Source organism: Salmo salar, chromosome ssa16 (assembly GCF_905237065.1).
Source record: "Salmo salar chromosome ssa16, Ssal_v3.1, whole genome shotgun sequence".
NCBI classification, from domain to species: Eukaryota; Metazoa; Chordata; class Actinopteri; order Salmoniformes; family Salmonidae; genus Salmo; species Salmo salar.
In genome coordinates, this window is record NC_059457.1 from 35,511,137 (window position 1) to 35,535,759 (window position 24,623).

Below are 24,623 nucleotides of genomic sequence, written 5' to 3' on the forward strand. Positions count from 1 at the left end.
TATAAATGATCAGATTTTACGTGTGCTAGTCACGTAATTTAGAACTCTATCCGTTCATGGCTGGTCTGCGCAGACGCAGCAACCGCCTCCCCACCAGTTTGTTTACCTTAGCAACCATGGCAGAGACGGTTCAAGATGTTTCTGAAGCAGATAAGCGACATCTCGTTGAACTCGTCAAAGAACTCAGGTATAAACATATTTTTCAGTTTCAACACTTCTTAACTCTTGTCTTAACTCACAGATTTGCTACATAGAGTAGCAATTTGTGGCCGCAAAAAAACAAAAGGCCTAGCACAGCCGTGTCCCTCACTGCCTCTTTTTCCAGACGCTCCAATGCGGTGCTACGGGCAGAAACTGATATGTATGAGCGGTATATAAGCCGCTTGGACCCCAGGGACTTGGTTCCTCAGCCTTTATCAGATTCCCTGGGAGCAGCTGCAGCATCACAGTTGGAGATTGGAGGGGTATGAGAAAGCATCTTGCACAACTTCCATAAACTTAATGTGTTGAATGAAATGGATTTCCCTACCCTATATGTTCTTTGACCTCTTGTGATTGACTCATGCACTATTGTCTCGTCGTCCACTATAACCACGTAGGTATAAGCCTTCTACTGTGCAAGTTTGAAAAACATATCCATCCTCGTGTTGGCCGGTTATTAGTTCCAAGTATGAGTCCTGTTAACTTTCTCAATTTCAGGATAGTGGGGCTGGGGATGTATAGCCCTAAGCCTTCTCTGTATTATTATATGGTTGGCTAAGGCTTGTGTGGGAAATACAAAGTGTGTGTGTTATTACCATAGAAAAATAAGGGTTTTTACTGCATGTTTGAATGCTTGTATTTCTGTGGCTTTAGGGCCGTGGGAGAAAGATGAAAACACGGACAACGGCTCTGGAGCAGTTACAACGTCTGACATTGGAGCAAAAGTGTGACGTGGCACAGAGAGAGTTAGATGAAACCAAGGAGGACCTGGAGAAACTGAAGGAGAGCTCAGAGAGAGTGCTCCACAACTATAAGGTAAACACAATATACAAACAGAGAGAGAACGGATAGAGAAAGACTATTCTGGATCTGTGTAACCTGCAGAGGAATTTGTGATTTGGTTTAGTTGTTGTCTATGTAGTTAAGATGCACTGAAACCCATTCAGATTTCTGGCATTATTACAGTACCAGTCAAAAGTTTAGACACACCTCCTCATTCCAGGGTGTGTCTTTATTTTTACTATTTTCTACATTGTAGAATAACAGTCAAGACATCAAACTATAAAATAACACATATGGAATCATGTAGTAACCCATTTTTTAAAAACAAATCAAAAGATATTTAATATTTGAGATTCTTCAAAGTAGCCACCTTTTGCCTTGATGACAGCTTTGCACACTCTTGGCATTCTCTCAACCAGCTTTGTGAGGTAGTCACCTGGTATGCATTTCAATTAACAGGTGTGCTTTGTTAAAAGTTAATTTGTGGAATTTCTTTCCTTCTTTATGCATTTGAGCCAATCAGTTGTGTTGTGACAAGGTAGGGGTGGTATACAGAAGATAGCCCTATTTGGTAAAATGCCTAGTCTATATTATGGCAAGAACAGCTCAAATAAGCAAAGAGAAATGACAGTCCATCATTACTTTAAGACATGAAGGTCAGTCAATCCGGAAAATTTCAAGAACTTTGAAAGTTTTGTTGTGGAAATTCTTACACAAGGACACGCAAAGTCAATCTTAAATTAATCATTGTTTATTATAAGAGCGCTGGAGAGGTTCCAACAAACCCGATGCGCCATAGTGAATGTCTGTTATGAGCTCTGCTGCAGCAGTCCCAGCAGTTGCCTTATATACAGCTATATACAGACAAGTTATATTTGCATGATTTATTTATTTGCATAATTAATTAATCATTACCGTTTTTCAATCATGTGACCGACCAATACTTGTTCATAACATGTGACAGACCAATACTTCACGAGGCTTCTTCTCTCTAAGCTGAGACCTTGAAACTGAGATATCTTTCGTTCTCAAAACAAGGTCTGGGCGTACTGCAAAATTGCAGATACTGATAAATGAGGATTTGTTCAATCACTCACTTGCATGAACATAGGAATTGGTTATTACAAAAGCACATGTATAACATTTCCATCACAGTTTCTTCAAGTGCAGTCTCAAAAACAATCAAGCACTCTGATAAAACTGGCTCTCATGAGGACTGCCACAGGAAAGGAAGACTCAGAGTTACCTCTGCTGCAGAAGTTCCTTCGAGTTACCAGCCTCAGAAATTGCAGCAAAGAGACTTACTTGGGCCAAGAAACACGAGCAATGGAAATTAGACCGGTGGAAATCTGTCCTTTGGTCTGATGAGTCCAAATTTGAGAATTTTGGTTTCAACCGGCGTATCTTTGTGAGACGCAGAGTAGGTGAACGCATGCTCTCTGCATGTGTGGTTCCCACCGTGAAGCATGGAGGAGGTGGTGTGATGGTGCTTTGCCGGTGACACTGTCAGTGATTTATTTAGAATTCAAGGCACACTTAACCAGCATGGCTACCACAGCATTCTGCAGCGATACACCATCCCATCTGGTTTGCGCTTAGTGTGACTATCATTTGTTTTTCAACAGGGCAATGACCCAACATACCTCCAGGCTGTGTAAGGGCTATTTGACCAAGAAGGAGAGTGATGGAGTGCTGCATAAGATGACCTGGCATCCACAATCACCTGACCTCAACCGAATTGAGATGGTTTGGGATGAGTTGGACCGCAGAGTGAAAAGCAGCCAACAAATGCTCAGCATATGTGGAAACTCCTTCAAGACTGTTGGAAAAGCATTCCCAGTGAAGCTGGTTGAGAGAATGCCAAGAGTGTGCAAAGCTGTCAAAGGCAAAAGGTGGCTACTTTGAAGAATCTTCAACATAAATTATATTTTGGTTTGTTTAACACTTTTTTTTGGTTACTATATGATTCCATATGTTTTATTTCATAGTGTTGATGTCTTCACTATTATTCTACAATGTTGAAAATAGTAAAAAATAAAGAAAAACCCTTGAATGAGTAGGTGTGTCCAAACCTTTGACTAGTACTGTATATTGTATCAAAAGCTTGATAACTAATAATTTCTGGGCCCCTTCCCCATATTAGGCAACTCTGGAGGAAGCAGATATTCGACTTGTGGAGGTCAAGAAAGCAAGTTATGAGTTTGACCGTGATGTCGCTAAGGTGTTGAGGGAGAAGAGAGGTGTCATGATGGGAGCAGAGAAGGTCATTCGTTATTTTGAGGACAGGATGAGAGCAAAGGTAAGCAAGCAGCATGTCAGGCAGGGTGGTCAGGTCAGAGTTCTTAAATCACATTTGGTTCCTCACTTGAATTACAAATCTTGGAAGTAATGCAAGCTTCAATATCAGCATTCACTGTTACCGACTGCTGCTCTGTTTCTCTGACCTCATCACCTGTTCGTCTCATCCTGCTGCTACCTTTACTTCATCCTACAGGACACACTGGTTGAGAAGTTGCGGTTGAAGAATGCAGCTCTCCATGTGCAGAAGAGGAAGTTGCAGTTACAGCTACGACAGAAAGAGGAAATGGGTGAAGCCCTGCACGAGGTGGATTTCCAGCAGCTGAAGATCGAGAACAGCCAGTATCTCGAACGTATTGATGAAAGAAACCAGGACCTTCTGCGCCTAAAACTCCTGGCAGGAAACACCCTACAGGTTCTCAACTCCTACAAGGTTTGATTCCTATTCAAACATTATTGTATGTACATGTCTCTTTTCTTGTGCAGGGGTGTGATCAGGTTCAGGAGAGCGGAATTATATATTCTTGGTTGGGGAATCTGAACTTGAGAGGTAGATCCCTTGAGATAAACTGATAAAACTCAAGGCTTATTTTCATCACCCAGGCCCAACGAAGGTACTTGACCTTTGTTGTGTTAGTACGTACGTGGGGGTTTGGGACTTTGATAAGGAAATGTGTTGTTGTTCCCATTGTAGAAGAAGCTGCAGAGCATGACATGTGAGTCAAAGCTGCTTAGTAGTGACATCACCTCCCGTAAGGAGATGCTGGTGAAGATCGAGGAGGAGACTCTGCAGGCAGAAGAGGTCAATTTAACATTCACCTGTTTAGTTTTGAACCAAAATCATATGATTTTTGTAGCCAACTATTCAGCTATGTTTGCAACACTGCTGGTGGGTAGGCTAATAAATATCCCCCTCTCTGTGTCCTTGGGCAGGAGCGAGCCAAGGCAGAGACTCTTAACAGGAAGCTGCGAGGCCAGCTGGCAGATTTCCGTGTTCCCCACGTGCTGCAATACATCACAGCTAAGGCCTCCCATAGCCAGCTCGAGCAGAGTGTCCGAGCCTGGGAGCGAAAAGTTGAGATCTCTGAGGTGAGAGTCAAAGTTGTAGGTTAGTTATAACTTTACTTACGAAGGGTACCTACAGAAGGTAAGTACATACTTCATAACACATTCATAATAATATTTTCATGTTGTATTGCGGTTGGCTTCTGTTCTGCTTATGAATTTGTAAATGTTATGAAGTCCTTACCTACATAGGTATCCTTTTTAAGTAATGTTATCAAGCTGGGTAAGGGACATGCTGTTCTGAAATTATCATTATAGAACCAGAAAGTTCCTGATTTCCATGCCATCCATACAGATGGCTCTGAAGACACACACCAAGACCTGGAACAAGCTGAAGGAAGCTGCAGGAGCAGGACCAGTCACAGCCCGGTGAACCTGGACATGCTTCCTAATAAATCTATTCTCTGCAAATATTCAATCATCCAAAGCAGTCAAAAAACAATCATATATCCGTCAGTCTCTTTTGTAAACTAGCTGAGATATGCCCTTATAAAGTAACTCATGTGTTTTAGCTGTTTTTAACTTGCAGCATATGGAATATTTGTAGAATGGTTGAACAATCATGCCTTAAGTCAAAATTGAACTTATCGCTGATAAATCATTCACTTTTTGATAAAAACACCAAATATGTACCCTGAAAAGATTTTAATATGGAGCCACCCCAGATTTGACCTCTGGGGGGGTGTGGCAGCCATTTTTTTTTAAATGGCCCCCAACTAACAACATTTTACAATTCAGAAGGACTGCTTTGAGGTAAAGGCACCAACTTTGTCATAGACCCTAGATTTATGGTCCCTGAAAAGATCTTGATATGGAGCCACCACAGATTTGGCCCCTGGGGGCTGTGGCGGCCATCTTACAAAATGGTTGCCGATGGTAGCCTTAGATACCCTTAAAAGATTTAGATATGGCGCCACTGCAGATTTGGCCCTGGCAGCCATCTTACTAAATGTCCCCAGACTGTACCACTATTTTGCAAATCATTAATCTACTAAATGTCATGGCCTATACTTATTTGACTTAAAAGTAAAGTACTTCTTGGCCTGGATCTCCTGAAACACAAAAGGTTTAACAGTTACACACAGTATAATACAGGGATCAACTAGATTAAGCTGCAGACAATTTTTTATTGAACGGATGGTCAAGGGGCCGGAACATAATTATAAATAATTTGCAAATTGACCGCAAGAAACCCAAACAGATATAACTAAAACATAATTTCAATTCTTGCTTTCATTTGTATACGATCACATATACCTCTCTATTATGTGTGGGAATACTATGGAACAGATTTCAAAAATTAAAATCACTTAGAGCTAATTTGCTGGTGTTTTTACAGTCTTTTATGTCCAAAAAATAAAAATACTACATAATTTTTTTTTTTGTTGCTCAAAAACCTGGGAAGGGGCCAAAAAAAAGTTTGACCTGGGAAATATCCCAGCCATTAAGTTGGAATAGTTCACAATTGTTGTGGACAATTTTCTCAGTCAGACAAGAGCTTTAGCTGGCACACATTATCTTTTACTTTTAAAACTGTTTCCTTAACAAAAGTATGACACTAGTTTTTCTATTAGCAGTTTAATATAATTTACTGCTATTTCATCAAAGTAAAGGCTATGCAACAGTTTAGTATACCATGGACTTTTGGTGGTGATTGTTGATCTGAGAGACCCCCAAACCATCATTAGGGGTTCACAGCAAAGTTGTGAAACCTATTGTTATTCTTAGATTTTAAAACATTCCTTGACTTGGTCAAATAACTCATACATAGATTGGTAACTTTTTTTCTAATTTGGCACACAGGAACTAGAGGCAATAAGTAACTTGGTCAAAATGTGTGACAAAACTGCACATTTTAGAGTGGCCTTTTAATGTCCCCAGCACAAGGTGCACCTGTGTAATGATCATGCTATTTAATCAGCTTCTTGATATGCCACACCTGTCAGGTGGATGGATTATCTTGGCAAAGGCAAAATGCTCACTAACAGGGATGTAAACAAATTTGTGCACAAAAATTGACAGAAATAAGCTTTTTATGCATATGGAAAAATTCAGGGATCCTTTATTTCATCTCATGAAACATGGGACCAACACTTTACATGTTGGGTTTATATTTTTGTTTAGTATATTAACAATTCAGGGTTTTTTTTACAATGTAACACTATTGCTTAAAATAATCTTGTCATGGAATAAGTGTGATTCACTCCAAATTTGGGCTCATCACAATGGTCCATGAAGAGTTTGAAAAATAATGTTGATGCATTCAAAGATGGCCAAACTATACAAGTAGATGCATATTAGCAAATGTTTTATTTAGACTCATGATTGCACATAAAGGAAGATAGTTCCTACATGATAGTGCTTGCTTTGTTATCCAACTGGTCTTGTGTCCTTTGTTATCCTGTGAACCTCATTCATTTCTGCTTGCAGCTATATTTTAAGATAATTACAGTGCATTCGGAAAGTATTCAGACCCCTTGAATTTTTCCACATTTTGTTACATTACAGCCTTATTCTAAAATGCATTAAATATTCCCCCCCCCCACTCATCAATCTACACACAATACCCCATAATGACAAAGTGAAAACAGATTTTTAGAAATGTTTGCTAATTTATTAAAAAAATAAAAAACATTAATACCTTATATTTACATAAGTATTCAGACCCCTTCCGTTGAGACTTGAAATTGAGCTCAGGCGCATCCTGTTTCCATTGATCATCCTGAAGATGTTTCTACAACTTGATTGGACTCCGCCTTTAGTAAATTCAATTGATTGGACATGATTTGAAAAGGCACACAGAAATAGAAAGCATCAACTGAATGTTAAATGTGTTTCCTGTCAGGTATTTTAATTTTCTGTATTGTCTACTTGTTGAATGTTTGTCTTTATTTGTGGTTGTTTGTAATGTCTTGATAATTGGTGTTGGACCCCAGGAAGATTAGCTAGCGTCACAGCGTTAGCTAATGGGGATCCTAATAAAAATTACAACCTGGACTACATAAGGTTCCACAGTTGACAGTGCACATCAGAGCAAAAACCAAGCCATGAGGTCGAAGGAATTGTCCATAGAGCTCAGAGACAGGATTGTGTTGAGGCACAGAACTGGGGAAGGACACCAAAACATTTCTGCAGCATTGAAAGTTTAAGAAAATAGTGGCCTTCATCATTCTTTAATGGAAGAAGTTTGGAACCACCAAGACTCTTCCTAGAGCTGAGCAATCGGGGGAGAAGGGCCTTGGTCAGGGAGGTGACCAAGAACCCACTTGTCAATCTGACAGAGCTCCAGAGTTCCTCTGTGGAGATGGGAGAACCTTCCAGAAGGACAACCAAAGTTTCTAAAAACCTGTTTTTGCTTTGTCATTATGGGGTATTGTGTGTAGATTGACGAGGGGAAAAAAACAATTTAATCACTTTTAGAATAAGGCTGTAACGTAACAAAATGTGGAAAAAGTCAAGGGGTCTGAATACTTTCCCGAATACACTGTATTATTGGATCAGTGGAGCAAAGCAGAATATCAAAAGAGATGAGCACAGAATCAAAAGCACTGTAACTAAGCAGCTAACTTACTATTGTCTACTAAACAAAATCTTGTGGCTTTGGACCTGACCAGACAGCTTGTATTCAATTGTATGCTGTACAATGTACATCAACCAATGCCATATATGAACCAATAGCAGGTATGTTACCAAAACATTGGGAGATGTACACAAGAATCTCTAAACTATAACATACAGTACAACATCTTGCCTAATTGGGGTCAAATGCATTTAAGAATGCTGCCAGACCTTTTCATTGTACATACATTCATCTCTGTACTAAAGTTGTGTTTCTCTAACAAAAAAAGCCTTCAGAACTGTAAAGTATTACCAATAGTGGCCATTTTGTAAGATGGCCGTCACAGCCCCAGGGGCCAAATCTGTAGTGGCTCCATATCTAAGCCTGATCTTAAATTTGGAGCCTCTCTCTTAAAATAGTCATTGTAAAATATTGGTACTGCTAGGTAGTCATTTTCAAAGATGGATGCCACAGCCCCCAGGGACCAAATCTGTGGTGGCTCCGCATCAAAATATTTTCAGGCTACATAAATCTACTCTGCCAAATGCATTTCTCAAAATAGTCCTTCTGAACTGTAAAATAGTTAGTCGGCAGCCATGTTGTGAGATGGCCAAAATCTGGGGTGGCTCCACATCTAAATCTTTTCAGCTCTGACTAATTTGGTGCCTTTACCACAAAGCAATCCTCTATATAAATTGTATATTAGGCCATTTAGAAAAAATATTTTCAGGGTATACACATCTACAGCTGTACCAAATTGGTTGCTTTTATCACAAAATGAACGTAACATTTTGCAGCATAACCACTGTACTATTGACAGACTATGTAAACAAATAGCATCTGACCGAATTATGCAAGATTTTGGTTCTGGGTTAACAGAGATTACAATTAACTACAAAATGAGTGTTATATTTGTACATTACATTATCAATGGTAAGTGCAGTGTATTTCTTCTGGGTGGCATAAAGGACATGTTATAGTCTGTATTTAAGCAAGCATTACACACCCTATTACAAATGAGAAAATGTGATTTTACTGAATGTACACATCGTCATATTGTTTAACTACCTAATCTACATACTTAAAAATCCTGAAAGAATTCATGCCAGTCCCCTCTGCAATTAAACATACATGACACCCCCCCCTTTATAAAAAGTTTATTTGTTAGTGCTGTGTGTATTGAATGCTACATACAGATATTTTAGCATGAATGTACACATACTGTACATTGTCACAATTATTTTTTCACATAACAATTTGAAAAAAGCTATGTGGGAATAAGTGCCATCTGAAGCACTAATACCTAGGACAGATTACAGGAACTAACACAGCAGGCATGCACAGAACAGAGAAAGCAGGGTCAATAGGTAGGGGCTAACCGTTATGCACTACACCAGATCAAAAGTCATGTCAATCACAGTCCTAATGACCCTTCCATCAGTCAAACATCTCCCCCCATTACATCCTAAAAGGCCCTGTTACCTCCTCCCAAGAATGGAAATATTCATATAGATTTTAAAATAATATTTAAAAATGTTTTATATAAACTAAACATATACAGTACTTTTCAATTCAATTCGCAACTGCTTTTTGATGTTGTCTTAATGCCAGATGAAAGACGAACGACGACAGACAAATGACAAACTGTTAGCCCACCTCAGGTGACGATGGAGAAAACAAAAAACACAGCACAGTACAAGAAACAGAGCAACAACATTGAGGCAGTCAGTTCTGGAGTAGAATGGGTTTCTAAATAACCCTGACCCCAGTTTAACAGTCTACTGAAACTGATTATAAAAAAGAACCTTCCTCAAAGTTAGCATTACCTTATCATAAAATAGTTTTCCAATACTGCACTCAAACCACAACCAAATACATCCCCTTGAAATACTTCCTTTGAAAAAAGACCCCCTCCCCCCCTCTCCACACACACAAAATCACTTTGAGCCACATTGATTTGCCCTCAAAGTTGACACAGATTTTTGCCTTATTAGTTGTCTTACCACTTACAGACTATAAAGAGGTTCAATCCATAACTTTTGCAATCAAACTTAAGCAGCCCATTTTGGTAAGGATGCTATAAAAAAAAAACAAGGCTATAAAATCCAGACGTTAAAATGATCTGCACAAATATACTGCAGATATGTTTGACATAACTGGGGTTAACAAAAACTATACAGACCTGACAAAATTCTACACCAGATGTATGTTTTATACAATTCACTTCACAGCCAGAATTCCATTTTCACAGACATGATTCAACAATCATTCATCCAAATAAACACAAAGGAGCACCAGGGGTCAGAATCCTTGTAGGGCTTAGAGACAGAATGTTCTCCTTGGAAACTTGCAACATACCACCACTATGATAACTATGACTTCAAAAGATGAAAAACATTTAAAGTCCTCATATGATAAAAAGTTGTAACATACAAAACAGCCAATGCAGTTTTAGAAACAAGACAGTTATGCAACTTCTGTAACCGAACTGGTAAACATACGCACATACATATTGTACTACATACACGCCGTAAGAGGAAGCTTGATCAGGTTTTAGACATTTTCAGCACAGATACTCTTCACTGATCTCTGTAGGAATATGAACTGTATATTAGTGTGAAATATATATTTCTATATACCAGTGAGATGTCTTGATACTTCAGCTGGTTAATCTCCACACCTTTGGGATCTGCTGCAGTACAATGGTGTTTTGGTACAAACTATAGTTGCCACAATGATGGCCACATATACTTCCATATACAGTCACAAACTTTTGTAATATTTCACAATAGCACAAAAACAATTTTAAAAAAAGAAACCACCTCTAGTTGAAGTTGATTCATGTACATAAAAAAAAATCATAAAAATACTAAAGCAAAGAGTAGAGGTGTCTGATTTTATTGTATATGCGTCAGGGGTTGGAACCAAAATTATTTTCCAATTGTTTCGTTCTGAAGAACAGAACCATTATTTTTTTCATTGCGTTGCACTGTTCCCACCAGCAAAATTAATGTTCTGAACCGGTTCAAACCCAAGAAAGTAATGATTTATATAATTCCTTTTTAAACCTTTACATTTAGCTCAACATTAAATTACTTCACCAATCTGTGAGGATAGAGCAGCTTGCTATGGCACTGGGCAAGCGATAGTTGTCTGACATCTACTGCATGTGTAAACAACTGTAGGGCGCGAGATGCGACTGAAATTTTGCAGGTGGGGAAAGATCGAGAGAGGGTGGAGGAGGCTTGAAGCCCTGGGCATCTTGTGATGACATGAATTATCTGAACTAGGCCCACAGAATTATACCTACGGAGGAGCGGCTTATATGAAGGAACTTTGAATGTCTTTGAACTTGAAAAGAGATGGCTTAAAGTTGGACGAGAGCTAGCTAACAAGCTTGTGTGTGCAGAGCGGCATCAGAATTAAAATAAAAACACATCTTACCTTTTTGTAGTTAATAAATCCAATGCGAGACGTGATAAGGATACTATAGTTAACCAGCATTGATAAAGTTAATCCATTCTTCTCTAATAATTTATTTTTTTTAATTTAAAAAAATCACACACACACAAAGATTTTGAGTGACAGAGTGAGGGCGTTGCATAGGCGCATTGTTGTGTTTGTGGGACTGTAAAAAAATACCTGGAACGTAAAATAACATTATTACCCAGTTCCCATGCTTTTAAAATAACGGTTCTGTTCCGGAAAAGTATAGATCACTTTCGTTCCCGGTTCTGATCCTCGTTTTTTTTTGGTGATATTTCTGGTTTTCTGTTCTGTTCCCTGAACCGGTTCCATTTCCTGATATGCATACACTGCTACTACAGTGATTAGGTTGTGGAAAAGTAACCAATACACAATAATTTCAACCCTCCACCCACCAAACAATTTTTTTTATATTAGAGTTGATACAGCGTCATTGATTCCAAAATTTAAAAAAAAGCAAGAGGCCATCAGTAGACTGTAGCAGCTGCTGAAACTTAGCAATCATAAAAGTCTTCAGTATCCTGGGTAAGAGAATGGAACATTAATGCATGCAGGATCTCTGTAGATGCATTCTGGAGTGACAACCACTGTTGGCAAGAGAATAGTTCTGGGTCATGGTGCAACACACCAGTCAAGCAGGTCATCACAAGGGAAACTGGTCCACATCCCCTTTTTTCTTTTTAATCTACAAGGTAATTTATGTACAAATGCAAAGCTTTTCATAGACAGAAATGTAGGCTAATGTGGTGATTTACATTTATTTTGTTCCCCACTTGCAGGGAAGTTGATTCAAGAAGGTAAGGATAGATAGAGTAAATGACCTGGGCTAGAACATCCACCCTAGAGTTTGAAGTGAAAGACATATCCTTGTTGGTTTCTCCTCCTCTGTCCAGTAGCCCTAAAGCAGTGACACTTGGCAGTGACTTCTATTTATTTTTTTTTTTTTAAACAATTATAAATTGTATGGGTTTCTTAGGGTGGGGAAGTGGACTAGTATCAGTTTTCAGATGGGAAGTGAGGGTATGGATTGTATATGCTGGGGGCAAATTAAGAGTAGGCAGGGACATTTGCTATGGACTGGATAAGAAGTGGCACAGAGTAACCTACCATCGGGTAACCCTCCCTTTAGATTTGTGCTGGACTGTGTGCTCCTGCAAGGCTCCCAGGTCTCCAAAGCATTTGAACTGGGTATCTCTGGAAAGCACCAGAGTGTGCACTCCAGAGATGCCCAGTTCAAGTGTGTTAAGCTGGGTGCTGCAAATTAATGGTAGACAGGGACGTTTGCTATGAACTTGTACAGAGCGGAGGGGCGTGACTATATGCAAGGTGGCACAGGGTAACCCCCTCCTTCAGCTGTGTGCTGGACTGTGTGCTCCTGCAAAGCTCCCAGGTCTCCAAAGCGCTCTCCACACCAAACACACTTGAACTGGGCATCTCTGGAATGCACACTCTGATGCTTGGCCAGGTGCTCCCGTTGCTTGAAGCCTTTATCACAGCTAGCACACTTGTAGGGCTTCTCCCCGGTGTGGACACGCTTGTGCCGATTCAGGTCAGATGAGTACTTGAAGCGCTTCTCGCATTCGGGACACTTGAGGGGCTTCTCTCGGGACGGGTCGCAGCGGTGCTGCACAAACTCTGAGGATGACAGGAAGCGGCGGTCACATAGGGAGCATTTTAGGGGCTTCTCTTGACAGTGCGAGTTCTGATGTCGCTGCAGTGTCGAACTCTTCTTGTATCCCTTGCCGCACACATCACATTTGTAAGGCTTGTCTGTCTCCCTAGATGAAGAGGACGACTCACCGCATTTGTGGCGCAGCAGCTCTCCTGACTGACTGAATTCCTTCTGGCAGGATGCGCACTTAAACAGGTTCTCCATGCCGTGGACGTGCTGGTGGTATAGCAGATGGGATGGCTGCAAGAAGCCTTTGTCACAAAGGTTGCATTTGAAGGGGCGGTCAGATGGGTTTTTGTGTGTGCGCCTGTGGCGCACCAGGGCATACTGCTGTTTGAAACTCATCTGGCACTCCTCACAGTGGAAGGGACGCTCCTCAGAGTGAGTGCGCTCATGCTGCCGCAGGTCTGATGGACGCTTGAAGCCCTTTCCACAGGTTGCACAGCGGAAGGGGCGTGCCCCTTGTGGGTGGCATGGATGATGCAGCAGCTCAGAAGACTCCTTGAAGTGCAGTTCACACAGGTTGCACTTAAACAGGTGCTCTCCGGAATGGGCGTACATGTGGCGCACCAGGTGGGAGCGGTGCTTGAAGCTCTTGTCACACACAGCACATTTGTATGGGCGCTCAGAGCTGTGGGTGCGCTGGTGATGGGCCAGGTGAGAGGACTGGCTGAAGCTCTTGTCACATGTGTCACACTTGAAGGGCTTCTCTCCAGTGTGCACACGCTCATGGCGGGCCAGCTCTGACAGGTGCCTGAAACCCTTCTGACAGACGGAACACTTGTAGGGCCTGTCACGGGCCGATGGAAATGTAATTGAGGAAGAGGATCCCACTGCCACACTCCCACTGGAAGAGGCTCCATCAGCAGACGGCTGCTGAGGGTTGGTGGCAGAGGAGGAGGGCGTGGTGTTCCCAGAGGAGCCCGGTCGGTAGGTCTTCTCACAGATGGAGCATTTCATGGGGTTGGTACTGTTGTGCGAGGTGTGGTGCTGTGCCAGCGAGGTGAGCAGGGAGAAGCCCATCTTACACACACCACACACAAAGGGCTTCTGCTCCACCTGCACACACTGGTGCTCCAGCAGATCAGTGGCCTGGTGGAAGATCTTCATGCACTGGGTGCATTGGAAGGAGCGGTCCTGGCTCACCATACACTGGTGCTCATGTGGGTTGGCTAGGTGGGAGATGTCGTGGCCGCATGCTCCACACTTGTGACCGCCCTCGCCCCCTACCTGCAGAGAAGGCTGCTGTACCTGGGTAGGGTGTTGCTGCTGCCCATGCTGCTGGCTGTGCTGCTGGCCATGCTGGTGCTGCGACTGCTGCAGAGCGGGGTCAGGCTGCAGGACGATACCATAGACGGCGCAGCCCAACGCATTCTCCGCCCCCGGTGGTATGGTGTGCACCACCGGAGGGGGAGCAACAGCATGCTGCTGCCACGCCTCACTCATCCTGGCTCTCGTGTAGGGATTCAGTTTTGTATCGTAGTGGGGGCTTTTATGAAGAAAAATCAAAGGTACATTGATTGGTGGATGGGTGGGTAGGGTGGAAAGTCAGTCTGAAATTTAGTCTGCCATTTCGGTGGAGAACATCACTAAATATAAAAATATATACATATAAAAAGGGCTTGTTTTTAGGATGCAATAGATTGGGTGTCTGAAAATTATATGCAGAGGAAGAACACCTGCTGCAAAGACATTTAAATTTAGAAAAAATTAAAACCACTGTCTCCATGCGTCTTCAGTCCTCTTCTGATGACTGCAGAAAAAGGGAACAATTATTATTAAACTATTCACTAGTACTGTGTGCGGTATGGCATCCTAGAAGAAGTGCAAGATCTCAGTTTCACAGAGACTTCCCCTGAGACAACAAAATAATTATCAGAGCACAAAAGGATAGACTTTAAAAAAATATATATATATATATATATTTAACTAGGCAAGTCAGTTAAGAACAAATTATTTTTTACAATGACGGCCTAGGAACAGTGGGTTAACTGCCTTGTTCAGGGGCATAATGACAGATTTTTACCTTGTCAGCTCGGGAATTCGATCTAGCAACCTTTCAGGTTACTAGTCCAACACTCAAACCACTAGCCTACCTGCCTCCCCAGACTTCAGAGGAAGCAGGTCAGAAAACAACACTGCTACTATTATATCCATCCATCAGATTAAAAGCAGCTGTGGAGGGCTACTTCATTCCTGCTTACTTGTCTAATGATCCATCATCACAAACACACTACAAGATAGCCATATCCAAACAATCAAAATCAAAAGACATGCCCTTATTTTCAACCTGGTATCATAGACTAGACATAACATAGTAAAATGTAAATCCGGCACACACAAATTACTATGATATGTTAGGTTTGGTATGGTTACATAAGATAGGTTACTTCAGGCAAAAACTAAAAGGAGGATGATTGGTCTGGGAGGATGGGTGGGCATATAAAACGCAAACGTCTGGCAACCCAAAGGCGGCATGTTCGAATCTCATCTCGGACAACTTTACTTAGTACCCAGCTAGCACAGTGGATCTGGGCAGATTCCAGCTGAGAGTCGGGGTACTCAGCTGAGAGTCTGGGCCGCCTTCGGCAGTATTACTTATGTCTAGGATGCGGGGATTGAGCTTGGGCCGATTCCGATGTAAGTTATCTGGCCCAAATGTATTACTTGGGGCTTGGGCCGATTCCGATGAGAGTTGTCTGGCCCAAATGTATTACTTGAGGCTCGGGCCAATTGGGGCTACTCCCTGGCAGATGATTACACAGGCTGCTATATATAATTAACATGTATTTATTTATTTATTTTTCCTCATTGTTTCTGTGATTAAAAAAATACAATTAACATTAAATTCTTAAAGAGTCCTGTGTAGTATTTTGATACTTTGGTCAAGGCAATAGATAAGCATTAAAAACTTTGTGGCGCAGCGGTCTAAGAAACTGCATCGCAGTGCAAACTGCATTTCTACAGATCCTGGTTCGAGACCCTTCCCGGCCATGACCGTTAGACCCATGAGGGGGCGCACAATTGTCCCAGCATCGTCCCGAGTTAGGGGAGGGATGGCCTTGTCCCGTTGCGCTGTAGCGACTCCTGTGGCAGGCTAGGAGTTTCCACTGAGACAAAATGGTTTTTTTTTGTGGATGGGTATAATTTGTATGTATAAAATGTATAATAGTAATATTTAAAATTACTAAAAATCGGGTCATTTTGTATATATTTATTTAAATTTGCATCGGGGAGATTCTGGTAAGATGCCGGCAAAGTTGGCTGAATTCTGGTAGACGGAAATGGCCCAATGTACTTGGTCCGATTCTGGGCAGTCATTCATTTTGATTCCGGACAGAGTCCTACACCGGGCCGATTCAATCAGTTCCAGCCCCACGGAAGAGGGCCCTTCTTGGCCAATTCCTCATTGCTAGCTGGGTAGCTATTTTGCAACTACTTAGCATGTTTGTTAACCCTTCACCTAACCTTAACCCGGCAAATAGCCTAGTGGTTAGAGCATTGCCTTAACAAGGCAGTTAACCCACTGTTCCCCAGTATGCCATCTTTGTGAATAAGAATTTGTTCTTAACTGACTTGCCTAGTTAAATAAATGTAAAAAAATAAAAACCTAACCCCTAGCCTAGCTAAAATTAGCCACCTAGCTAACGTATCACACCTATTTACAAATTCGTAATACATTTTACAAATTGTAATTCGTAACATATCTGAATTGTAATTTGTAACATCATATTTGGACATCCACAAATTAATACATACCATACGAACGTAACATATACTAAATGAAGGGAAACACGTTAAATGTACTATATTCCGTCTTCCACTGAGTCCAGGTTGTTATTTATATGTATTATAGGGAGGCAGACAGTATTTAAACTGGTGCGTCCGAGGACATCGGGCCATTTTTCAAAACATTCTATAGGGTGAGCACTAATGCCTAGTAATGCTCTTAACGTTACTCCTTGATGAATATGTAAATCATACTGGTTTGGGTTGATTTACGATCGGTGTTCCCCAAGATTACAGTATTGGTGACATGCATATTCAAATCATCCACAGCGTGCGCAATCAATAAGCAACCATTTGGTCGGTGTTTGCGCACGAATGTAAACCGAAGAAAAACAACTCGATTTACCTAGGTAGTTACCCCATTGCATTTTCCACACAAGAGAGAAAAGCATACGGCCCATCATTTGTTAACGGAGCCGGGCGGCAGTCGCTGTCTCATATAGCAGAAGCATAGTTGCATACGTCTGTATGGCGAGCTAGCTAGCTAACGTTGCGTTTGCTTGTAATGTTGGGATTGGAAAATATTCAGCTATTGTATTAAACTGCTCTATAGACGCAGTAAATAAATGAGTAACATATTTGGGACAGTATTGCTGGTAACATACCTTTAACGTTTTGCGGCGAGTTTTTTGTAGCGTCTGACGATTTTGACAGAAAAAGTATTCGTAGGCCCAATAATACCTCCTTTCATATCCGCATTCAGCCTCGGTCAGTCGAATATCTGTCTGCTCTCTTGTCAAGCGGGTTTGGCACCAGGGCCGAAAAATGCAGAGCTTTTGTGTCGTTCTAAATGACCCCACTAAATGTGTAATATTCTATTTTGCCCAGAATGGTTAACTTTGTCAACGCCCTGTCAATATGTGATCGCTAGGCCATACTCCTCCCGCTTAAAAAGGCGATTTAAAAAAATAAAATAAAACGTTAGCTAGCTAACTGACTAGCCTCAGAGATCCTGCCCAGGCACGGGAACATGAATAATCCAAGGTTTAATTGGCACGCTCACAACATACACCCGGAACCTGCAACGAATAGCTTTTATCTTTCTTCAGTGAATATCCATTTATAGCTATGCATTACAGTAATATTGTTGTTTATTTTCACAAATAATGTCATTGATTGTAAGTAAGGGAAAGCTATATAAATGTGTGGTGCCTTGCTATGTTTTGTAACCCACGAAGATGCTTATATGAAGAGGTTGTTTCAGATAATCACTTATGTTCTGATAATCACATTTAAATGAAAATATACCATACACGCAGCTACTTAAATTATACTACCATTATGTAAATTATGATTAAATATAGTCTACTGTGAAAATGTTTTCAGAACCAATTTGATCGGTTGTTTGTTTCAGGGGGACATAAATGACCACAACAACGGTTTGTTTTTATCGGAAGTATCTTGCAAGCCTGCGCAATCCGTTCATTGGTCAGTGCTTCTATAACTTCAATGTTCCCATTTCTTATTTTTATGTTACAAATCAAGAAAGTTTATTTATGAATTTGTATTTGAAAGCTTCGCATATTAAAATGTTAGTCAGTTACAGTAGCAGCTCTGAAGAGGAAATACAAAATGTACTATTAGAGGATGTAACAAAAAGGCTACGATGTTAACTCATTAAGGAAGAAGCACAAATCAGAGGAACACGCCACCAAAACAAGGTAGCATCCTTTCCCGAACATTGTTTAAACTATTCTTTGTTATCAATAAGATGTACTAGTTTGAGCGATTTCATAGTAGGCTGTCTCGTTGATTTATCTTGCATTTTCCTAAATTATTTCATGCATGTGTATCTGCAATCACAATCCCAGTTTAGCAAGTGTCTCTGTGCATAGGGAGGAAGATGACTCCAAGTCCAGACTGCCTCTTCCTGGCAGTTTGCTGGACATTTTTACAGAGGAAGATGATGACCCACAGACTGTGGACAGCATACAACATGGTGGACGGATTCGCTCTTTCAAACACGAGAGGAGAGGGGAAACTGGGCCACTTATGTGTACTTTCCATGTAAATGTCTTATCTTCAGAGCTGCATACACTCGCATCACATGCACAATGGTTTTGTCTTGAAGAGTTGTTTGCTCTCTGTCTTAACATCCCACTACTTCTTCTTATGTTCCTCCATTAGACATCCCAGAGGAAGGGTTATTGGAGCTGCTTGATAAGATGACTAAAGTAGCAGGATCCCATGACATCTCCCTCACTCATACAGACGAGTTTCACCTCAGTCTAAGACAGTGGTTCTGAGGCATCACTGGATCCAGCCTTCCATACAGTCCCTCAGAACAGGCTTGGCACATGGCAGGAGATCTGCTATAGTACAAACAACATTTATGTTTTGTCCCTTTTGTTTGTGGAATTGGTGTTACTATTCTCTGTTATATTTTGGTTAGAGGATGCATGTCACCAGAGGTATGCTGGCAGGAAACAAATACTCTGCTAAATAGTCTGAATGAGGTAAAGTGATTGCAATCTTTTGTATAGGTTAATTTCTTTGGCTGAGAAACTGAAGGTCCACTCTAATGATGATAAAACCAGGTACAGTAGGATCTCTTATCAAAATGTGCCAAGCCTGTTCCGAGCATGCCCCCATTCACATCGACGCGGCTGTAGTGGCGCGGGTCGAGAGCTTCAAGTTCCTCAGTGTCCACATCATTAAGGATCTATCATGGGCCAAACACACCAACACAGTCATGAAGAGGGAAGGACAACTTCTCTTTCTCCTCAGGAAGCTGGACAAATTTGGCGTGCGCTCTCAGATCCTCAAAAAGTTCTACAGCTGCACCATTGAGAGCATCATGACTGGCTGCACCACCACTTGTTATGGCAACTGCTTGGCTTCCGACCGTAAGGCACTACAAAGGGTAGCTCGTACGGTCTAGTACATCACTGGGGCTGAGCTCCCTGCCATACAGGACCTCTATACCAGGCTGTGTCAGAGGAAGGCCCTAAAAATTGTCAGACTCCAGCCACCCATCATAGACTGTTCTCTCTGCTACCTCTCGGCAAGCAGTACCGGAGTGCCAAATCTGGGACCAAAAGGCTCCTGATCAGTTTCTAGCCCAAAGCCATAAGACTGCTGAACAGTTAATCAAATGGCTACCTGGACTATTTGCATTTCACTGTCTCTATGCACACTCACTGGACTCTACTCACACATACTACACTGACATTCCAACACACACTACATACACTCACACAGACATGCCACTCACACAGACACACTTTCACAATCTTCACATACGCAGCTGGTACTCTGTTTATTATCTATCCTGATTGCCCAGTCACTTTTACCCCTACCTACATGTAAATATTACCTCAACTACCTCGTACCACTACATATTGACTCAGTACTGGTACTCCTTGTATATAGCCTTGTTATTTTGTCACTATTTCCTTTATATTTAGCAAATTTAGGTTACTTTAACTCTGCATTGTTGGGAAGGGGATCGTCAGTAAGCATTTCACTGTAGTCTACACCCCCAAAAAATTATTGATTTGACAGCATGATCATGTACTAGATCATAGTCTTATGATCTAGTATTCTGCTCTCCCCTACAGGACATTCCTGGCTATGGAAGTCTCCACAGGACAGGCTCAGCTACTAGAGCTTATGAAAGCAGTGGACGGCACCATGGAGTAGTTCACCCTTGACAATTTTTACAAGGTCTGAACACAAAAGCATGTAGCGAATTACAAATACACTATTCAATTCCAACCCATTACTGTTCTCTTTCACCAGTTTCTTCTGACACCTCATGTAGGCTGTCATTGTAAATACGAATTTGTTCTTAACTGACTTGCCTAGTTAAATAAAGGTAATTTCTATTTATTATTACATCTCCCAAACATCTTTGTTCTTATCTTATAGCCCTCTCTTTTGTTAGGTGCATTGGTTTTATGTCGCTGCAGGAGCATGTTTCAGACGCTAGTAGCGCATGAAAACGGTTTGGTCCTAGAACTTGTTACTTTCGGTACTTCTGTCAATTGTGTCTCACAGATCAAGTCTGTCCATCAGCACAGCCGATGTCCCCCACTGAGTGCACCGTGCCTGCTCCACATACTCATTGCTAACCTGCACTGGGAGTCAGGGATGGATCATGTTTATCTCCCCCTCATGCTGCGAAGAAGTTAACTTCTTAGGGATAGCCCCTTTTTTCAATTTTTGCCTAAAATGACATACCCAAATCTAACTGCTTCTAGCTCAGGCTCTGATGCAAGGATATGCATATTCTTTGTACCATTTGAAAGGAAACACTTTGAAGCTTGTGGAAATGTGAATGTTGGAGAATATAACACAATAGATCTGGTAGAAGAAAATACAAAGAAAAATCCCACTGTTTATTTTTCTACCACCATCTTTGAAATGCAACAGAAAGGTTCAATTTCTAGCCATCACTCTGGTTGTAATTCCGATGGTGTCCACAAGATGGTAACAGTGTATGTGCAAAGTTTCAGACGGATAACTTGAAGTATGAGCTCACTACATGACATTTAGTATAATGTCACCCAGGTACATTTGGGCAAATTGTGAAGGAGACATACATTTGCATACATTTTTTTCTGCAAGAATATCGTCAAACCTGTATACTTGGAGTTTTTATAACTTCATAACTCTGAATATTCTTATAATTTTTGTCCAAAAGGAAAAGGCATGCTGTCGCACAAGGTTAGCAACTACATTTTGAGACAGATACAGGGTTTCTGGATACTCCCGTAAAGGCCAGCTCATTGGCTATCTAGCTAGCTTTGTTTGACCCCGATTGGTGCTTATTCGACAAAGTTAAGAATCAATGAAGTGAAGACCGCCCGCGTCAACGGCGTGCCATGAAGGCATCGCTCTCTGAAAAAATTTGGTGTCCTATAGGATATACTACACCCCTAATGATATAGTGAAGCCTGGTTATGCTCTAGGATCTCTGAGGAACACATACGAATGTGATTTGACTGGTTGAAACAACGTTTAGGGTTAGATTCCTTTTCTTTGTAAATTGAACGAGTGGAATTACAAAATTGATTGTGCATGCTATATCGACCTTTTTAGGATGTGAAAAAATATTTTATCTAACAAAACGACACTTCATGTTATCTCTGGGACCCTTTGGATGGTGAATTTATCGAACTTATCGTAGTGAAAAAAGTGTTTTGTTGTTATGAGCTCTTAAACAATGCCATGGCATTTTTTTCCGCAGTAATAGCTACTGTAAATTGGACAGTGTAGTTATATTAACACACTTGAATAATGCGACATGGCATGTAGAAATGTAGAAACTGTAACTTACTGTTCGCAAAACAATGTCCATACAGGCTACAATAACTTTACAATGCAATAAGTTACCTGTCGCTTCCAGCTTTGTAGGCCAACTTCCTTGCTACATTACATTACATTACATTTAAGTCATTTAGCAGACGCTCTTATCCAGAGCGACTTACAAATTGGTGCATTCACCTTATGATATCCAGTGGAACAACCACTTTACAATAGTGCATCTAAATCTTTTAAGGGGGGGTTAGAAGGATTACTTTATCCTATCCTAGGTATTCCTTAAAGAGGTGGGGTTTCAGGTGTCTCCGGAAGGTGGTGATTGACTCCGCTGTCCTGGCGTCGTGAGGGAGCTTGTTCCACCATTGGGGTGCAGAGCAGCGAACAGTTTTGACTGGGCTGAGCGGGAACTGTGCTTCCTCAGAGGTAGGGGGGCCAGCAGGCCAGAGGTGGATGAACGCAGTGCCCTTGTTTGGGTGTAGGGCCTGATCAGAGCCTGAAGGTATGGAGGTGCCGTTCCCTTCACAGCTCCGTAGGCAATCACCAGGGTCTTGTAGCGGATGCGAGCTTCAACTGGAAGCCAGTGGAGAGAGCGGAGGAGCGGGGTGACGTGAGAGAACTTGGGAAGGTTGAACACCAGACGGGCTGCGGCGTTCTGGATGAGTTGTAGGGGTTTAATGGCACAGGCAGGGAGCCCAGCCAACAGCGAGTTGCAGTAATCCAGACGGGAGATGACAAGTGCCTGGATTAGGACCTGCGCCGCTTCCTGTGTGAGGCAGGGTCGTACTCTGCGAATGTTGTAGAGCATGAACCTACAGGATCGGGTCACCGCCTTGATGTTAGTGGAGAACGACAGGGTGTTGTCCAGGATCACGCCAAGGTTCTTAGCACTCTGGGAGGAGGACACAAGGGAGTTGTCAACCGTGATGGCGAGATCATGGAACGGGCAGTCCTTTCCCGGGAGGAAGAGCAGCTCCGTCTTGCCGAGGTTCAGCTTGAGGTGGTGATCCGTCATCCACACTGATATGTCTGCCAGACATGCAGAGATGCGATTCGCCGCCTGGTTATCAGAAGGGGGAAAGGAGAAGATTAATTGTGTGTCGTCTGTATAGCAATGATAGGAGAGACCATGTGAGGATATGACAGAGCCAAGTGACTTGGTGTATAGCGAGAATAGGAGAGGGCCTAGAACAGAGCCCTGGGGGACACCAGTGGTGAGAGCGCATGGTGCGGAGACAGATTCTCGCCACGCCACCTGGTATGAGCGACCTGTCAGGTAGGACGCTTGCTAGTTAACAGCTGAAACTAACATCAATGCACAACCCAAGTACTTTGTTTGTGATGCAAAATATGCTAATTTCAAAGCTTGTTGCCACCAAAACCGCTATTCATTCACTTAATCGGTCTCTCCCTCAGCCAAAGTTTCTATTACCTTAGCGAACTGAGGGCTCTGTTGCGGTAGGTTCCTTGTTCCTTGTCAATCATTGGTGCAATCAGACAATATCTTTAAGTAAATCAATCAAACGTTTATTAATGCAATTGCAGACAGAAGTTGACAACGGGAACATAGCACGCATGTTTCCGAGTAAGTTCTGCAAAATAAAAAAGTCCAAGTTGCTTTAATATGCTTGCAGTCAACCCCTAGTGATGTAACTGCCTATGTCAACACCTTCTACTCATGGACCAACCCCATGCATATACAGTTATACAAACTTGCAGGAGAGAACAATAGTTTAGTGTTTTCTAAGGGCTCAGCAGTAATTTTCCACTCCTGTGTGGCTTACAGTGGTATGTCTGACTTGTCTCTTATCTCTTCCACTCCCCTGCAGGGTTCTGTGTCTATGAATCACCTTTAGCCTTGAGGCGCTTTTAAACAGAGTGCAATCGTCTGTCCTCGGTTGAAACGCTCACTAATAATTTTGCTCTTTATTTAGCCTCTTACATATAAAACTTCATTTTTTCATCGAGAATTGTGAATAACTCACCACAGGCTAATTAGAAGGGTGTGCTTGAAAGGATGCACATAACTCTGCAATGTTGGGTTGTATTGGAGAGTCTGCCTTAAATCATTTTCCACACACAGTCTGTGCCTGTATTTAGTTTTCATGCTATTGAGGGCTGAGAATTAGGGCTGGGCAGTATACTGTATTTTACTATATACCGGTATTGATGCACGGCCCGGTTTGAGTTTTTACTTGACCTTCTATAATGGTATTTTAATGTTTGGTTTGTTAAATGTGTTACGCCGTGTGTAACGTCCATTTGTATAGTTTACTCCGCTACTTGAGTCATCGCTCTCCGCTCTCTCTCTCCATGCCACTTTCTACACAGACCTAGTCCCACCCCGTCACTCAAGGAGCGCATATGTTGTTGCTTTACCATGAGACACTTTCGTTCAATCTGCATGGTCAATGCAGCATATGCAACGATGTTGATGACAACGATGGTTTTTACACTTTAATCTTAATATAAATCCACAAGCATTCTATAATTACAATATTAGTTTGT

The 24,623-nt window shown here is 41.7% G+C and overlaps 2 protein-coding genes and 1 long non-coding RNA gene across 7 annotated transcripts; 2 read left to right on the plus strand and 1 right to left on the minus strand.

Moving 5' to 3' along the window:
- The first annotated feature begins 52 nt into the window (after nt 1–52).
- Nucleotides 53–9,046, plus strand: cfap263 (cilia and flagella associated protein 263). Of its 2 annotated transcripts, none has more exons than XM_014148877.2 (8): nt 53–187; nt 326–464; nt 856–1,017; nt 3,128–3,283; nt 3,479–3,715; nt 3,977–4,084; nt 4,216–4,371; nt 4,606–9,046. In XM_014148877.2, the coding sequence occupies exons 1-8, from the start codon at nt 57–59 to the stop codon at nt 4,819–4,821; spliced, it is 1,305 nt and encodes a 434-aa protein (XP_014004352.2). In that variant the 5' UTR covers nt 53–56; the 3' UTR covers nt 4,822–9,046. The 2 variants fall into 2 exon arrangements, with proteins under 2 accessions (XP_014004352.2, XP_014004353.2); XM_014148878.2 differs by having other exon boundaries at nt 4,643–9,046.
- Nucleotides 9,047–9,048: 2 nt separating this feature from the next.
- LOC106573640 (zinc finger protein 319) lies at nt 9,049–17,814 on the minus strand. Of its 4 annotated transcripts, XM_014148875.2 has the most exons (3): nt 17,459–17,814; nt 13,193–14,817; nt 9,049–13,027 (listed from the first exon to the last, which is right to left on the minus strand). In XM_014148875.2, the coding sequence occupies exons 2-3, from the start codon at nt 14,508–14,510 to the stop codon at nt 12,708–12,710; spliced, it is 1,638 nt and encodes a 545-aa protein (XP_014004350.1). In that variant the 5' UTR covers nt 14,511–14,817; nt 17,459–17,814; the 3' UTR covers nt 9,049–12,707. The 4 variants fall into 4 exon arrangements, with proteins under 4 accessions (XP_014004350.1, XP_014004347.1, XP_045553164.1 ...); XM_014148872.2 differs by having other exon boundaries at nt 9,049–14,817; nt 17,459–17,812; XM_045697208.1 differs by having other exon boundaries at nt 9,049–14,817; nt 17,535–17,811.
- Nucleotides 17,815–17,831: 17 nt separating this feature from the next.
- LOC123727817 (uncharacterized) lies at nt 17,832–19,897 on the plus strand. Its single transcript, XR_006759747.1, has 3 exons — nt 17,832–18,514; nt 18,689–18,860; nt 18,981–19,897. It is a non-coding gene; the product is annotated as an uncharacterized lncRNA (long non-coding RNA).
- The last annotated feature ends 4,726 nt before the right edge of the window (nt 19,898–24,623 follow it).